The sequence below is a fragment of the Chionomys nivalis genome, chromosome 5 (genome assembly GCF_950005125.1).
Source record: "Chionomys nivalis chromosome 5, mChiNiv1.1, whole genome shotgun sequence".
NCBI classification, from domain to species: domain Eukaryota; kingdom Metazoa; phylum Chordata; class Mammalia; order Rodentia; family Cricetidae; genus Chionomys; species Chionomys nivalis.
In genome coordinates, this window is record NC_080090.1 from 68195214 (window position 1) to 68214038 (window position 18825).

Here is an 18825-nt window from a genome sequence, read left to right on the forward strand (position 1 = left end):
TGGGCCAACTGTCACCCACACGGCCGAGATGAGAGAGCAGCTGTGACAGACAGCAGAGTCCGTGCTGTGGGGTCACTGGCTTGCAGTGTGCTTACAGCTGGATGGTGTTTGTTCTGAGATTTTGTAATTTGTTTTGTTTATCCAGTTACATTTCCATGACATGTGGAGAGTGTAGCCAAAGCCATCTTGTGTAGCTTCCTCACTTTGTTTTGATTTATTATTTGTTGTTTACAGTATTATCTCCAGTTACAACAATGGAATTTCCTTCCCAACTAATCTGGTCTATTTCCATTTTGCCTGTTTATTTTTAATTTCCTTTTTCTTGGCTTGAAACCTCCCCACGACTCTGCCTTGTTTATTTCCTTGCATGTGTCAGCATCATTTATCAGTATGTCCTCTCAGAGGAACTTCGTCCATTCTTATTGTGTAGGTTGAGTTTTCCTGATCCCATTGCGAGCTCGTTGCGTGTTCCATGTTTCTAAATACTTACGATGGCCTGGGTTATCATCTACTTATGGTGGCTCTCTCCACGCCAACAGCCTTGCTGTCTATGGCTTCCAGATGGAACATGCGAGGCTCTAAGGCAGAGAAAGAACTCCTCTGTAGAGAGACTTGTCTCTGTTTCTCTGTTGTCATCCTGACCCTTTCTCTGTCTTACTTTTCCATCTATTCTTACTTGGGATCAGGTTACATGAGCATAAGGCCTGCCTTTTGCAGACATGCTCAACTCCCTGAAGCTAGGGCCGTAAAAACCATGCTGTTAACTAATGATCAATTCCATCTTGCAATATAGACACTTGGAATACATGCTAAATATGCACTGTTTCCTTATTATGAAGAACTTAACTCACCAAGTCAATGAGGTTTAAGGAGGAGATAACTTGACTTTATTGCTTATTATGCGATTAGCAAAATACTGCCTCGTTTTGATTTCTGGATTGTCATGAGTTACTAAATTATTGGGTTGAAATTCATTTAACATTTATATCTACTTGCTTTGTATTGGAAACATCTATAGTCTCAAGATTCTTAAAGGACTTGAAGGTGGAAATGAAGTTGAAAGCAAGTAGATATGTTAAAGTCGTATGTGTACCCTCAGTGCATAGAAAGGGTCCCCATTAGATCTCTTGGGGTGTGAACTAGAGCCAACAGATCACAAATAAAAGCTAGAATGACTAGATGTCTTTGGGATCCATATGTGTTTCTTCTTGTTCCTCTTCCTCTCTTCCTTCTCCTATTTATCATCATATTTTTTCTTGTTGTTGTTGTTGTTGTTGTTGTTGTTGTTGTTGTTCTTCTTCTTCTTCTTCTTCTTCTTCTTCTTCTTCTTCTTCTTCTTCTTCTTCCTTCTTCTTTCTTCTTCTTCCTCTTCTTTTTTTTTTTTGGGGGGGGGGTAAGTTTCTGTGTGTAACAGCTCTGGCTGTCCTGGAACTTGCTCTGTAGACCAGGATGATCTTGCCCCCCTCCCCCGCCCTGCCTCCATTCTCACCTCCGAGTGAGTGTTGGGATTAAAGGCATGCCCACCACTGCCCAGTCTCATTTGTGTTTTCAAATGGCCTAGGTGGTGAGTCAGTGGTAAGTGGCGCATGTGCAGAGTGAGAAAAGGGAGGTGAAAGGAGCCAGGCGCAAAGGGCCTTTGCTGCTCTGTGGAGGAGCTTTTGTTTAATTCTCCAAGAAAATTTTAAGAAGCAGAATATCATGGACAGATAAGATTTTTGTGAAAGTCACCCAGGAAGGGTATATCTGTGGGCCTTGAATGAAAGCAATAAGGTTCCTTAGGACAGTGTGGCACCGAAGCAGGGCAATGAGATTCTGACGAGAGCCGAAGGAGACCTAGAATCAGGGTCCATTGAAAGATCTTGTTTGACCCCACATTGAACCCAGAGCCTATGAAGACAATGCATGATAAACACAAATGAGAATCTCCTGCCTCCTTCTGCTTCCACTGAGGAGAATCTTCTTCTCCTTCTGCTTCCACTGGAGAAGAATCTCCTGCCTCCTTCTGCTTCCACTGAGGAGAATCTTCTTCTCCTTCTGCTTCCACTGAGGAGAATCTCCTGCCTTCTTCTGCTTCCACTGAGGAGAATCTTCTTCTCCTTCTGCTTCCACTGAGGATAATCTTCTTCTCCTTCTGCTTCCACTGAGGAGAATCTCCTGCCTCCTTCTGCTTCCACTGAGGAGAATCTTCTCCTTCTGCTTCCACTGAGGAGAATCTCCTGCCTCCTTCTCCTTCCATTGGAGGTGTTTCTGTTTTACTTTTTATTTATTGGTGCTGGGCCTCTAATCCAGGGCCTAGTGTATGCTAGGTGTGTGCTCAGCACCCCCCGCCCCAGCCCTCCATCACAGTTTGGAAACATCATTCGGGTGACATTTCACACATTATATTGTACTATGCACACTATTAAAGCTCGTTTGCAACCTTACTGCCCTGGAGCATAAGGCCTTAGAGATTTGAGAACAAATCTCCTAGATTTTGTGTGTGCCTGACACACAGCTTCGCATGCACAGCAGTTCAGGGTGTTTGAGGAGTAAAACTCCCAATGCTTTAGCCAATGTTTCTCCCAAGCTGTCAGGGAAATACAGAATATGAAAAGACTGCTATGACTTGCCTTTTCTCCACCCATTTTCACTTTTCCTCTCCAGGGTCCAGAAAAAATGTATCACAGGAGATATAGAGATGGCTTCTCTTTTTCGAGCCCACACTGTTCTTGCAGAGGACGCAAGTTTAGTTCTTTTTTTTTTTTTTTTTTTTTTTTTGGTTTTTCGAGACAGGGTTTCTCTGTGGTTTTGGAGCCTGTCCTGGAACTAGCTCTCGTAGACCAGGCGCTGACATCTGGCATCTGACAACCACCTGTAGCTCCAGCTCCAGGGTGTCTCATGCCCTCTACTGGCCTTCAAGGGCACTTGCATCCACGTGCACAGATCCCTCCATGTAATTAAAAGTAAAATCTTTTAATAGTAAAGTTTGTATCATTGTCCATTATCAAGATGTGTCCCTATTCTTCCAGAAGCCTGCATTAAAATACCAGTAATAAATATTTAAATATAAAAAGTGGCCGTAAGAGTTCTGTCTGTTGTAATACTGTCTTCAGTGGTTTCACTATCCAAAAATCAAGCACAGTAATTTGCTTTCATTATCTTTTCAAATGTTAATTCTGATTTTAACCTAGTTTGTGTTTTATTCTTCCACCAGATCCGTAATGCCTCCGGCTTGCCTCTTTCAAGATGGACGGGAAATCTGAGGGAGAGCCTACTCAAGTGGTGTCTAAAGTCAAACTTTCCACAAAAGTAGAGAACACAGGACACTGGCTGGTGGAGGATCATGCTCGAATATGGGAAGTTTTAAAGACAGAGGAGGTAAGGCAAGACCAATGCCAGAGCTGGTGCAATTATGGATTTACTCATCACTGACTCTGGAAAATTCCTGGTGCAGCTGACACCCCAGGCCAGCTTGAAAGTCTATTCAGGGGCCACAAACACAGCTAAGACTGGGGACCAGTAAGCCAGAGATATGTCAGGGACTACAGCACAGCTAAGACTGGAGAACAGTAAGCCAGAGATATGTCAGGGGCCACAGGCACAGCTAACACTGGAGAACAGTAAGCCAGAGATATGTCAGGGACCACAGGCACAGCTAACACTGGAGAACAGTAAGCCAGAGATATGTCAGGGGCCACAGGCACAGCTAAGACTGGAGAACAGTAAGCCAGAGATATGTCAGGGGCCACAGGCACAGCTAAGACTGGAGAACAGTAAGCCAGAGATATGTCCACTGGGCTTTATTGATGACACAGTGAATAAGGTAAAGGAGGTAATAGCACTAAGAGCCAAAGCATAAAATTATAACTAGCATTGATATGCAGGTAAACTGCCCTGTGAACTCGGATACCGTCTGGTACAGATGAGAGCCTTCTTCTTCCTGTCTTCTCTCCCAGGGTTGCTCTTCTTGGATTTTCTTCTTTCTCAAGCCTTTTATTGAAGACTCAACAAAAGCTAGTATCATGTGTTTGTGTTTGTGTATGTATGTGTGTATATTTGTATGTGTATGTGCTTTGTGCTCTTGTGTTTATGTATGTGTGTGTATGTGTGTATTTGTGAGTTTGTATGTGTTGTGTGTAGAAGATAGAAAGTGGGAGACTCGTGGAAATGATATATTTGGCTTTTGTTTCTGTTGTGTGTTTGGGATATGCTCATAAGTAATGACGAGGTGCTGAAGAAGCACCTCCCTGAGGCGCAGCTGAACGAGAGGCTGTGACAGGAAGATTGGAAACGAGGATGGAGTTGATACCCAAGCTTGGGAAAACCTCCCTTCACTGGCCTTGGCATTTACCCATCCTGACTCCTCTGAACTGAACTGAAAGCTGGGATATCACAGGTGGAGAGAGCATCTCAGGGAGAAGGCCAGCCTAGAACCTCAGAACAGCTAATGTGGTATGGAAATGTGATAGGGAAAACACTGAACGCTTGGTAAATGGTCCTGGGAAGACAAGAGTGTCTTTAGACGGCTCACCTGGGAGCTTCCAGGGCCTGGGGCTCAGCTGCAAGGTTCAGAAATACTACTTCTCATGTGTCTAACAGCAGGGCGCTCATAATAAACACAATATAATAATGCAAATGATGATGGAAGGAGAAGACCTCGGAAGGATATGCGGAGCTGAGACTACACATGCCCATATGTAAGACTTCCCATTTTAATACCTGTTGAGTAAATTTGAGGGTTATTTATTTTAAAACTTGTCAATTTTTTTCTAAAGTGGTGATACCAATAGAATGCAAAAATTTCCACTATTATACATGCCTGTCAACTTTTAGAATTAATAGATTTTATAATTTTTCAAATCTAGTTGATATAAAATAAAATTTTCTTCATTGCTTGTCAATTTTTTGGCATCTCAGTCTTATCTGAGACTGCTTTAAAAATTAAAACATTTTTATTAATTCTATGTTTATTTTGTGTGTGAATGTCACTTGACAGCTTGAACCTGCTTTTATTTTTCCATTAGTATTGACTTTTCTGAGAATTACAAGATAGCAAGTCTCTCTTTCTCTCCTACACACACACACACACACACACACACACGAATTGATGTCTTTCATTGTGAGTGCTACACAATTCATACTTTCTGTTTCATTCTTTGTTCATGCTCTCCAACCTCGTTCAGAATTACTGTATTTTATTTCTCATTGTGGTCCGCTCTGAGGAATCTCATGTCTGTATCCTAATCACTAACCTGTGTTTTTACTTCTGAAAGTTCCTTCTTGAGTTTTGGTTTACAAAGTGTTGTTGTCTGTTTGCCTCTTACTTCCTAAGCATATTTTTCTCTTTGAAGTCCCATGCGTTAAGATCCGGAAGGAGCTGAGATTTTGCTCTAGTTGCCACAGTTTCCCCGATACTGGAGGACAGTGAACGACTTTCCTGTGCAGTAAAAGCTGTAGCCAGAGTGTGCACACGTTTGCTCTGGCTCCTTTGTCCCGGTTCCTCCAAGAGGAACAGAGGTGGCCTAAGTCGATACCTGCACAGGATGTGAACACTGATCTGGAGTCTTGCTTTCTGTTAGCAGGCAGTAAGCAAGCTTGTCCTTTAATTTAGTGACAGGCATTAGTGCATCCCTCAAATTTCCTTAAGACTAGTCTGTGTAAAGATCATCTGGGACTTTGATTTTTTTTTTTTGTTTTGTTTTGTTTTTGTTTTTCGAGACAGGGTTTCTCTGTAGCTTTGGAGCCTGTCCTGGAATTTTTTACACATACAGTAATACAGGTAGGAGGCAAGGGAGACTCCATAATGTTTTTCTCTAACAGTATTAAGTGTAATAATTTTAAAGTTCCAATTCTAATTTGAAAACTGTGCGTTTATTATTCTATTCTCTGCTCTGTCTGTTTGCCCTCACATAAGGTGTGGTTTTTGGCTGAATTTATTTTTCTTGGGAATGAAAGAAATTTCCTCCAGGGAGGATTTCCATTTGTTTTGATAGCATTACCAATGGAAAGCCATTTTGTTTATTTTATTGAAAATAGATTTTTTTCAAATAATATATTCTGATTACAGTTTGCCCTCTGTCTGTTCCTCCTAGTTGCTTCCTCTCCTCCCATCCAGATTCACACCCTTCTCTCTCTTGTTAGAAAACAAACAGGCATCTAAGGAATAATAATTACCATATTTAAGATAAAACAAATTGGAATGTCAAAGAACAGCCAACTAGAAAAAGCACAAGAAACACATATAGACACAGAGAACACCGCTCATGCGCACACGGTTTCCATAAAAACACAAAACTAGAAGCTATAGTAGATAGCTGTAAGGACCTGTAAGATTCAAAAACCATAAAGCCCTGACTTAACATATGAGACAAGGAACCTCCAAAGGTGCTGCTTTGTTCGCTCTGTGTTGGCCATCTAATGCCGGGTGCCTACCCTGATGAGTGGTTTGTTTCCTTGGAGTGGCTATCAGTTGTAGATAGCTTCTGTGCTAGGGATGAGGGTGTGTGTTTACTTTCAGCTCTAGGACCCCATCTGGTGCAGAACCAGGAAGGCCCTGTGCACATACTACCTCAGTCTTTGCGAGAACATATGTGCACTGGTCCTGGTGTCTAGAAGGCCTTGTTGGCCTACTGTTCTCCATCCCTCTGGCTCTTACACTCTTTCTGTCTTTTCTTCTGCAGTTTCCTAAGCCCCGAGGGAAGGGATCTGATGGATATATGATGTGGGATGTGCTGAGATATCTTCTTTTGATCTAAGTATTCCAACATCTCTCACTGCATAATGTCTGGCTGTGGTCTCTGTATCAGCTCCCATCTGCTGCAGGGGGAAGCTTCTCTGATGATGGCTGATCAAGTCACTGATCTATGAGTACAGCAGAATGTCATAATGGGAGTCATTTTATTGCTGTCTTCCTTTAGCAGAACAGTAGTATTTGGTTTTTCTCTTGGTCCCTGGGCTATTTAGTCTCAGGTTCTTGGTCACCCAAGCAGTATTGCTTATGGGTTCCATCTCATAGAGTGGGGATGAACTCAAATCAGATATTGTTGGTTTTTCCCACAAGCTTTGTGCCACTATTGCACCAGTGTGTTTTGCAGGGAGATCACCATTGTAGATCAAAGGGTTTGTAACTGGGTTGGTGTTTGCCCTTCTTCGATTTCATGCAGAATACTTTCCAGAACCATGAACACTAGTCCATAGAGGTGAAGGCTCTAGGTAGGCACTAGCTTGACCTCTCTATCATATTCAATGAATTGTATAAGTATTGTCTTCAGCAATTGGGTCCTATTGTCAGTTTGTGGAGATCCACTTTGGCAATAGCCTGGGTTCTTTGGGGGTTCCCATGGGACCTCTTAGGCCAGGAACTTGATTAGATGTAGCCTGGTACTGGAAGCTTCACTTGGTGACAAGAGATGTCCAGTTGGGACTCTGTCTTCCCCATTACTTGGTGATTTCATTTAGATTAAAAAATGCATATATTTGAGGATATTGTGTTTAACCCCTCAAATCCCCCTTAGTTTTAGCTTTTCCTCCCAGTAGTCCCCATCCCTCTTCCCTCTTCTCTCCCCATCCCTGTCTGATCCTAAATTCACGTATGTCATGCCTATACGAGTTTGTATTTAATTGCGGAGAGCGAAGCCCCACGTGGATGTGGGGGTGTGGAGGATGATGTCTTTTGGGGCAGTACTCTGAGTGAAGGTACAGTACCATGACAAGTACCAGTGAAGCTTGGTTGACAGTTAAACAGATGTCACAGAGAAAAGCGAAGTGTTACCTGACTTGGCCAATGCCCTCTACTGGATAGACAGACGATGACCTCAGTGTCCATCTTTGTGGGTTTTACTTCTAGCTAAGCTTTGGCTTTGGAGAGATCTGAATTTCTTGACGGTTTATCAATGTATTGAAAATGATATTTTATTCTATTTTTTCTCAGGCAGGTCTCTCTACATAGCCTTGACTGTCCTGTAACTCAATATGTAGACCAGGCTGATCTTAAACTCACAGAGATCCCCCGTCTTTGCCTCCTGAGTGCTGGGATTTAAAGGTGTGTGCCGCCACACCAAGCTTAAGATATTTTGTTTTATTTTATCAAACTTTTTTAGTGTGTGTATTAAACTGACTTGTTATTTTTCCATCTTAATTCAATAAATTGAAAATTGAAGGTCAATGTATTAGGTATTGTAATGAATGTGCCCACCAGTATTCCGAGAGCAGACACAGTAACCTAGTACACTGTATGGCTGTGGGTGTCAGGGAAAGCAAGCATCATAGCTAGTGGCACCCGAGTGCATTTTAAGAGAAAAGTAGAAATTAGCCCAACATAAAGACTTCTATCAGGGAATCAGATGGATTCTCCATAGGAGGAGTGTTAGGATAGCCTAGAATCCTGAGCGCCTATAACAGAAGAGCAGTGGCAAGAGGAAACTGGGAGTGACTGTGTATGAGAAGCCTTGCTCCTCACTCAGAAGTTTGAAAGCTGTCCTGTGGTCCCTGGGGAGTCAATGAAGGCCTTTAGGCATGGCGGTAACTTGGTCAGGTTTATTTTCCAGCAGGTCTCTGTTAGACCTGTGTGGAATGGCCCAGAATGCTTCCAGACCACACTTGCTTACACTACCTGCTCTCTTCTCTGTCCCCACTGTGCGAGTCAAAGTTACACTAGGGATTATTTGGGGCAGTTCTTTTTTTGCAAGATGGTAATTTTCTTTTACCAGCAAGACTGTCTATCCTTGAGACCGTGTCCTTCCATCTTAATTTTACATCGTTTATAAACCTCAAAGCACTGGCATCCTGCTAGACACAGATTGAAATAAATACTCGGCTGACTAGTGAATTTTTTCATGATTTAATGGTCATATGTTGTTTCTCTAAATGGTAATGTAAACCAAAATGTTGTCATTTTGTGTTTGTGGGAGAGTCATTTGATACATTTTTGAGGTAGCGTTACGTTCTAGTGATTTGGTTTCTTTATATTAGATTTTTGTGATATTGCTGCTTGACTCTTTAGTGGATTTGTAGAAACACTAGACTTATCTGTGTTCAGTTTTTGCATGTGTGAGGAGGCCAGCAAAATAGGCACTATTCTCTGTGGCCAGGGGGCAGAGACAGTCTGTGAAAATGAAGTACTGGCTGCCTGAATGGAAACAGGACATGACCTTTCTCTCTTTATCCAGCTCAGGGACCAGGCCCTGCATTGACACATCACATTCTTGGAGGGGGGAATAGCAATGTGTTCATCATGCGTGCTTCGGAGATTAAATCATACTCATCCTAGGGACAGGAAGAAGGGGATCTTTTAAAAACTGGATGACAGTTTGGACAAGCAGTAGGAGTGTGTTGTTAAATTCTGAGGAGCCAGCTCTTTGTTGAACTTAAAGGCTGGGGTTTGATGGTAGGACCCGACTCTTCTATACAATTCTTAGGAATTCCTTTTTCTGTCTGCCAAAATTTCCATATGAGGCCAAGAGGCAAAAATTTACTTGCTAGGAAGTTATTAATGCATAAACTGCTTTGAAGCATGAGTTCTGAGATGAGTAAAGTTGACAGCATCAGTAGTGAGAAATGAGTGTCGAGATTGAATGCACATCCACTGGAGTCTGTAAAGGAGAGAAAGTATAATTGACTGGACACCACCTTTATATTAAGAACTGTGACTGGCAAATCAGACTCTGTGATTTTTTTTTGGTGGCTTTTGTTGTTGTTGTTGTGTTTTGAAAGAACGTAAAGGTAAACGAGTGGCAAAGTGGGAAGAATCAGAGAGAGGGGAAAGAATATAATCACATATATTGTATGAATATTTATGAATGAATGTGAATATCAAGGATAAATAAAAAACTGTGTTTGGGCTTTCATATTTAAGCATCACAGCCCCGGGAAATCTTCATTTTATTCATACGAAATTTGAAGATTAGAGATTAAAGCACATGCCCTAAGATAGGTAGCCAGGAAGGGGCAGAATAAGGTTGAAGTTCAGTTAGTCTCTCTCCAGTTCTGTTCTTTAATCTCTTTGTGGAGCCGCTATAAGCTTCAGAACCTGCCTGATTCTACACTTACTTTCCTGTTCTGACCTTAGCCAGTTCTGACTCGGACCGCAGCCTCAGCTCCTAACAAACCACAGAGTAGTCAGAGAGCACGGCTCTGCAGCTCCCGTAAGCAGACGCTGACGGGCCATCGGAGCCGCTCCAGACATCACTGGCCATCTGACTTTCCATGTTAGGCAGCTATTAGATAGCAGCTCGGATGACCCAGGCTGTAAATAGCAGGCAGTTCATTCATGCAGTTCTGGAGGTGGGAAGTTCTCGACCAGTGTGTCAACCTGGTTAGAGTCCCATAAGGGGCCTCTTCCAGGTAACAGACAACTGACATTTTGCTGTGTCCCCACGGAGCCTGGGAAGCTGGAGAACCTCTGAGGTCTCCTTTACAAGACAATCCACCCTGCTCGTGAGGGCTTCTCCCTCACAGCCTGAGGACTTCCAAAGTCCTGCTTCCTTTGCTCACCGGGAGTTAGGATCTCAGTGTTCAAACTCCGGGGACACATCCATTATTATCGACCTCCTGGCTTTGTAGACGGCAGCCTGAAGCACTCAGCTCTTTGTAGTCTTTCTGTGTAACTGAGCTCTGCTCCACACTGGAGCGTCTATGTTTCACCGGTTCCCTTCAATGCCTGTTCCTTACTTGGACATTAAAGCCACCCAGAAGCACATCAATTGTCCTTGTTTTGTGCTCTTTTATTAGGAGGTCACTGTGGTCATAAGCAGGGTGTGAATTGGTCATAAGAGGGACATGAAAGACCTTGGGGGAAGAAACCAGCTTGTCCTCCTCACAGGAGGTATAGCAGGCCACTGAAGGCCGTAGGGAGAGACAGTGGTGTGTAGGGGACAAGTGGAGAGAAGATTTAGAACCTTGCTGTAGGGGAATTAGAGCTGCCAAACAAGGCAGAACAGGTGAACCGCTTAGGATTGGCTCATGCAGAATTTCAGGGAGCTTTAGGCTGATGTCTAGCTGCCTGGAACCGAGCCTGGGATGACTAATACGGGGTATAGCATCTCTTTACTAGACAGAAGTGGTTCTGGAGTGGTTAGCCTGTGAAAGACTTGCTGCGTGCCCTTTACCTTTAGTGATTGACTAGCTTCCCTGAGAGAGGTCTCATGGTCAGTCTCTCGTGGCCAGGGAGAGTTTAAAGATGTCGACCCATCATAATATATAGAATGGAAACATTCACAACACAGTTCTTGAAGCGCAGTTATCACTATGGGTGTGCATCTGTAGTCAAGGAAGTTTCTCTAGCTCCAATATGTATCCTTCATGGCTTTTCAGTTTTCTCCATTTTTTTTTTCCATGATATGTCCCTTCAGTCCAAAGTCAAAGGAGACACTCAAGAAGTCAAACTTTCATTATGGTTGAATTTACATTAATATTACATAGTCTCTTTTTATTGCTTCTTCAAGGAGGTCATCCTTGACCCCTCTGGTGAGCTTAGTGACATGGCTATGTTTTTCTGTCATCACTTGAGAGGTATTTGTACATTGCTGCCTTCTAAGGCAGGGCCTCTGCCATATTCATCTGTATCAAATATTATCTGGTATCTGGTACATAGTAGGCATCCAACACTTGCCAAACAGAGAAAAATGCATGGGCAGATGAAGAACCTCACTCTGCAGCCACACTGGCTATGACCCCAGCAGATCCTTTCGTCTGTGTCTTAGTTTCCTCATCAATAAGTTGGGCACAGAGACAGGGTTGAGTTACAGCATGGGGATTCTTAGAGCCGAGCCTCATATATGGTTCACGGCAGGTGGAATCTTGCTGTTGACTGCGTCTCTCGGGGAGGAGCGCCCCTGTCCTCAGCCGTTTCCTGTTGCTAGTATCACAGTGCCATTGACTGGAAAAGGATTTGTTTTGGCTCATGGTTCTGGTCCAAGGTTGCAGGGATGCATGTGGCAGTGGCTTGCATAATGGTAAGTCCCAACAAGGTTCAGGACAGTACCTGGCAAAGGACAGAGAGTACAAGCTAGTGTTTTTCTTCTTTCTCTTGATCACAGAGCCTCCGCTCTTATGACTTACCTAACTCTCATCTTCCCCCAAAGGCCCTGCCTCTATTTAACCATATTTAGGTTAAATTTCGACTTCCTCCTTCTTTCCTTCTTCTCCTTCCTTCCTTTCTTTCATGAGCATGGTGTGTGTATGCGCTCACGAGCACGTGGATGTGAACGTCTGTGTGTGCACGCGCGCGCGCGCGTGCTCAAGTGCCTGCGCATATGAATGTGTGTGTGTATTTGTGTGTGTCTGTATGTGTGTGCATACGTGTGTATGTTCGTGTGTGTATGTGTGCATGTATGTGTATGTTCATGTGTGAGTGTGTGTGTGTACATACATGTGTATGATAATTGCTCAAACTCAAAATGTCTCCTAAATTCTGGAAGTTCTCATACAGGATCATCTCTGTTTTAAAATGCCTGTTGCTTTGAACCTGGCTGCACCTTGCTGTGTCTGGTGAGAGAAGCCTTCCTAAGATTCACAGAGGGTCATCTTTCAGGAAGACAACAGGACCCAGTTGAATGACATTGTCTTGAAGTACACAAGTTATTTTAGGATGGGGACAAACTAGGTCTTGCTGTGTCAGAATCCCTGGGCCTTCTTTCTCTCCAGCTTTAGCAGTGTGTTTCTCAAAGCAGTGTTCCTGAATTCAAACAGATGGGTTCTCTCCTCTGTGGCTTATAACCTTAGTTTATCCTAGCTGCTGATTTAGGTTGCTCACGTGACAGGTATTTAAATGGGAAAAGGCAAACCCTTCTAGGACATAGCAAGCCAGTATTCTTATACAGAGGGCTTTCTCCTAAAAAAAAAAAATCTTAGACTTGGAGTCAGTTTAACCTGTTCTACTAGGCTCCCTGGCCTGGATTGAGTCTTGCCTTCACTATATCAGACATGGGCATATCTTTGTATTTTAATGTAAAAAATAAGGGAAATCTCAGTAAATCTAATTTAAATAAAAGGCACAGAGTCGGGGGGCATGGCGACCAGTTTATTGAAATAATTTATTCTGAATGTCTTCACCCTAAGAAAAGGGTTTGAGACAATTTTTCAGCACGTCAATTCTTTTCTTTTTTTCCGAGACTGGGTTTCCCTGTGCAGTTCCCGGCTGTCTGGAACTCCCTCTGTAGAGCAGGCTGGCCTAGAACTCAGAGCTCCGCCTGTCTCTGCCTCCGGAGTGCTGGGATTAAAGACATGCTTCTTAAAGTGTGTCTGAAGTAGCTTCAGGATCTCCTTTTGCTTCATCAGGAAGTCCATTTTGTCAGGACACTCTTGACGTGGAGCCATGTAGAGGCAGAGCATGGGATGAGGGACTTACAAGAGTGACCCGTATCCTGTAGACATTTTGGAAAGTAGTTAAATAAGTAAATCAGCCTGTTCTGTCCTGACTTGTCTTTCCTCAGAAGTGGCAAGTGTGTGGAAGGGATGGCATTATTTAAATTTGTCTCTGCCTTACAAATATTGGGTCAAAAAAATAGAAAGGCTATACTTTCCCCAGCGCAGTGAGTAGCTGGGCCGACCCCGTTCTGCTCAGGCTCAGGTTCCCTAGTGTCTGCGTGCCTTCCTTAGCTTCCCTTCTGCAATCTGGCATCCCCCGCATTCATGGTTTTCTGGAAGGGAAGCCTGCTCTAGCAGTCTCAGGAAACTTCCTAAATCAATTTCAGAAAGGCCAAGTTTTGGGTGAGTCGGGGTAAGGGAGGACACTCATGAGAAAGGGTTGATGTTCTTCTGCACAGCATGCTGCTCTCTCTGCTGAATGCTGGCTCCTCACTGGGTCCCTCCTCCCCCACCCGCCACACTACAGTTCTCGCCCATTGTGGTGCCTGTATCCTAGCACTCAGGAAACTGAGACTGGAGGACTCAGACTTACCCTGTCTCAACAAAGGAGAGGTGTTCTTGCCCTCCCTCCCTCCCTCCCTCCCTCCCTCCCTCCCTCCCTCCTTTCTCCCCCCTCTCCCAGTATTAGTTATTTGAAACACTTTGAAAGAAGCAACTTTAGGAAACAAGTACTTTTGGGGCCATAGTTTGAGGAGACACAGTGCATCATGGGAAGAAGGGAGGGAAAGCCTGTTGACAGTGGGAGCCCTTTGTTGACTATGGCAGCCCAAGAGTTAGGCAGCTGGTCAGCATCACCTCTGCAGCCACGAAGCAGGGAGGAGTGAACTGGGGCAGGAAGTGGGGCTTGACTGTAACCCTCCAGGTCCACCCTCCGGTGACAGACTTTCTCAAGCTATGCTCCACCTCCCAAAGGTTCTAATTTATGACCTTTCAAAGCGGTTCCACAGCTGGAGAACATGAGCCTGTGGGGAAAGCTTCACTATAGCACTCTCTCTCCTTTCCTTTTTCTGTCCCCCTCCTTCTCTCCTCCACTCCGTCCCTTCCCCTGTCCCCTGTTCCTCTCTACTGAGCTGTTTCTTTAATGCATATCTGTTGTCTTAATTGTGGTTTGCTTGTTTGTCGCCCTTGTCTAGTAGACGAGTTCCTAGCGTGAGGCCCTGCACTGTTTTGCTCACAGCTGTGTCCTTACAATGTTGAGCTGTTTTGTTGAATGAACAAACAGTGAACAAATGAGCAAGGCCATGGGCAGATCCGTAACTCTCTTTGTGTGTCAAAGTGACGATTTCTGTCTCTCGTGATAGGAAGCGATTTCTCTGACATCATAAAAGAACAGACCCAGGGCTCCGAACCTTGAGTTTTATTGTGGGACTTGTACTGACTGATAATAGAAACATTACAATTTGACAGGATTTCCAAGAATCAACAACATACCTACATAGTGGAAACAGTGACAAAGAAACAACCGGTGAAAGGTGTCTTCAGTAAGCAGAGGGCTCCTCCCACCCTTGTTGACCCCCATGGGCGGCTGTGCTTACAAACTTGCGCATTGTTGCCTCAAGCATTCATTTCCAGCAAGATAAATGCCACACCAGAACAAATCTGAATTGTCTCAGAGTAAAGTTGACCCAGGCAGTTAAACATGGCAGAAAAAGAGACTGGAACATTGTGATGGGGGATCATGCTTTATCAGGATAGGAGGGGAAGGTTTTAAGGGCTAATTGGGAGTGCGGGAGAGTCGAGGAGGCAAAAAGAGCCACGAGTCTGAACACACAGGCGCGATACCTTTTCCCAGAGAAGTTTAAACTGACGACACTGCTGTCAGGAATGAAGTGAGGGGTTCCAATGGGAATTCCACCACAGGCTCCGTGGAACAGAGTAGGTCAGCCCTTGGTCTAAAGCATGCACACAGAGAACAATAATCTCTGAGTGGAGAGTGGACAGCCGTTTCCTACGGCAAACAGGCAAAGTAGGGAAGATGCAAAGGCTTTGCTGGGCCAGACCCAAACCTCAGAGCCATAAGACCTGAAGGAGAAGACTGGGAAGACACAGGGGAACAGACCAAAATGTTCAACCCTGCACGTCGCACTTGGTGTTATTGCGTAAACAAATACATAGTTTCCTGATAAAGTCTTCCCACAGTACTTGCCCAAACTCTCGTCCTCGTAGGACCATGAAAACCATGTAGTCAGTAATTCATCATTTGTCACCTTAACGGGGGGGGGGGGGTGTCAATTCAGCCTTTTGCTGCTGCCTTTCTTAATTTGTTTTGATGCATATAATAAAATGTGTAAGTGCAGATATATTTTTTGCAATGGAGAAATTCCATGGACTCCTGTTACTTCCTCCCTTTCTATTCTCCAGCTCAGCCTTAATAGGCAGAACGCTTATGCATGCAGTGTGCTGTTTAACTCCATTTTCTGTACATTTATGAGCAGTAGCAGTGCACAGCCCATAGTAGGCATTTCATTGATATGTTAAGTGAATGGATAACATATGTGAAAGCACATCCTCTGGCTCAGCAAGCTCGTGCTCCTTCCAAACACTGACAGAAGTCAGTATGTCAGGAATGAAGAGGAAAGCGCCATGGATTATGTGTCTAAGCACAATGGGTTTAAATATGGTCCTGACATCTTCGGGCTGTGTAAACTTTGGTCAGGAGTTAATCCTTTAAGTCTCAACTTCTAAAAAAAAATCTAGAAGATGTGCATATTAAGACCCTTATAGGAAGATGGACACACAGTGTACACACACCGCTTAGACAAAGGCCAGCACACAGCACGGGCTCATTAATATTGCTCCCAATTTTTCTCTTCTCTAGTTCACTCAGATTGACCACAAAACCAGTGGATTTTGGTTCTTTGAAAAGTCTTTTTGCTTTTTTCAAGGCATATTTCAATTTTAACTGTGTGTGTGTGTGTGTGTGTGGGTGTTGGTGTGGGTGGGTGTTGGTGTGGGTGGGTGTGGGTGGGTATGTGTACATGACTGACTGCAGGCACCCATGGAGGCCAGAAGAGGGGGTTGTATACCCTGAGCTGGAGGTATAGGTGGTTGTGAATTGGTTATTTTTCTATTTATTTATCTATTTATTTATTTATTTAGGCTCTTTGGGGACCTGCCACCCAGCTCCCAAATAAATCACATGCAGAGAGACCTCTTATTGCTTATAAAAGCCCGGTCTTAGCTTGACTTATTTCTATCCACCTTTTCTTTTCTTAAATTATCCTGTCTGTCTTTTGCCTCAGGACTTTTATCTTTCTTTTACTTCTGTGAACTTTCTTTACCTCTTTCTCCATGGGTGGCTGGGTGGCCTCTAGCATCCCTCCCTTTGTTCTTCTCTTGCTCCTCCTTCCCTCCTCCCAGAGTTCTCCTGTTTATCCTCTCTGCCTGCCAGCCCTGCCTATCCTTGCTCCTGCCTTGCTATTGGCAGTTCACCTCTTTATTAGATCATCAGGTGTTTTAGACAGGTAAAGACTCATAGCTTCACAGAGTTAAACAAATGCAGCATACACAAAAGCTACCCAGCTTTCCATCATTAAACAACGGTTCCAGAGCATAAACAAATGTAACACACTTCAAATAAAATTCTACAGCAGCTGTAAGCTAGCTGAAGTAGGTGCTGGGAACTGAATCCAGGTCCCCTGCAAGAGCAGAATATGCTTTTAACCAGTGGACCATCTTTCCAGTTTCTGGAAAGTAATCTTTAATAAACTGAAGTAATGTGAAAAACAATTGGCATTTGCCAATTCCAGGTATATATTTGTGTTCCCTGTGTCTTTTACATACTTAAATATTAAACTTCTAAGATAATTAGCTATAAAGACATTATTAGAGAAACCATCTAAAATTAACTACTACCTTATTGAATGGAGGATGGCGAATTGAGTCATTCCATGTACACCAAGCCATGCCTGTCCGTCAGTTCTCATGAGCATCCGTGCTAACACGTCTCTGCCTTGGAGTCTCCAGTTTAGTGGGAATACAGACTTATTTGATATCATTATGCCCCTTATATGGGGCAAGAGCAATTTGATCTGAATGTAGGGGATTAGAAAGAATAATGGAGGATGATGTTTAGAAGTGGTCATATGTAAACTGGCACCTGGAGAGTGAACGGGCGGGTGTGATTCTCACCAAAAAGAGCATGTGTGTAGGTCAGAGAGCGACAGGAGAATCGGAGCAGCTCTGTAGAGATGGGGAGCAGGAGCGAGGAGGGGCCAGACCATGGCTTGTCACACAAGGTTCCTATCTCTGGGGCAAATTGTAACCACAAAACCATCAAGAACCTGCTCCCCTGTTCCCCATCTGCTGCCGTTGGTGAGGTTTCACTCTTTAAAGCATTAGTTTTACTTTTTATCTATCTATCTATCTATCTATCTATCTATCTATCTATCTATCTATCTATCTATGGTGTGTGTGTGTGTGGTGTGTGTGTGGTGTTTGTGTGTTGTATGTGTGTGTGTTGTGTTGTGTGTGTTGTGTGTGTGGTGTATGTGTGTGTTGTGTTGTGTGTGTTGTGTTGTGTGTGTTGTGTTGTGTGTCATGTGTATGTTGTGTGTGTGGTGTGGTGTGTGTGGTGTGGTGTGTGTGGTGTGGTGTGTGTGTGGTGTGGTGTGTGTGTGGTATGTGTGTGTGGTGTGTACACGAGTGCTGGGCCTGTGGAGAGTCTGGTACCAGATGAATAGATGTCCCTGGATCTGGAGCTGCTGTAAGACATTGACATGGGTGTAGTGAGATTTCATTTGTATTTTAATAAATAAAGCTTTCCTGAAGTTCAGAGAGTAAAACAGCTACACTGATCAGCTTTACAGACCAGGCAGTGGCAACACATAGTTTTAATCCCAGTAGTCACACTAGTTTTCCATAGAAACCAGGCAGTAGTGGTACACACCTTTAACCCCAGCCCTAGAGAGGAATGTAAGACGGGAGGAGACAGCTCTCATGCAGTCTCATTCTGAGATTCCTGGAGGCAGGATCATCATTTCAGACTGAGGTAGCGGTAAGAACCAGTGACTGCTGTTTTGCTTTTTTGACCTTCAGGTTGAACCCCACTTTCTGTCTCTTGGTTTTTATTCATCATGCTACACATTGGTACTGAAAATTGAACTCAGGTCCTCTGTAAGAGTAGTGATTGCCCTTAAATACCGAACCATCTCTCCAACCACCCAAGCTGATTTTTAAAAATTTACTATTATGCCAGGTGTGGTGGCGCACGCCTCTAACCCAGCACTCAGGAGGCAGAGGCAGGCGTATCTCTGTGAGTTCGAGGCCAGCCTGGTCTACAATGTGAGTGAGTTCTCACAGAGAAATCCTGTCTTGAAAAGCAAAAACAAAATCCAAAAACCCCACCAAAACAACACCTCCTAAATTATTATTCTTTATTATCTTATATGTGTGGGAGCTCATATCACAGCACATGTGTGTAGGCAAAAGGGCAACTTTGCAGAGTCTCTCTGTCCTTCCTCTTTTCTGTTCCAGGCTGGA

At 43.8% G+C, this 18825-nt stretch overlaps 1 protein-coding gene across 2 annotated transcripts in view; it reads left to right on the forward strand.

Annotated features, from left to right (window-relative positions):
• Rgl1 (ral guanine nucleotide dissociation stimulator like 1) overlaps positions 1-18825 on the forward strand; it is a 268005-nt gene that overhangs the window by 114518 nt on the left and 134662 nt on the right. For both annotated transcript variants that reach the window (XM_057769585.1, XM_057769583.1), the window contains exon 2: positions 3194-3357. In XM_057769585.1, coding sequence (XP_057625568.1) covers positions 3226-3357 — 132 coding nt within the window. In that variant the 5' untranslated portion in view covers positions 3194-3225. The remainder of the gene's footprint in view (positions 1-3193; positions 3358-18825) is intronic.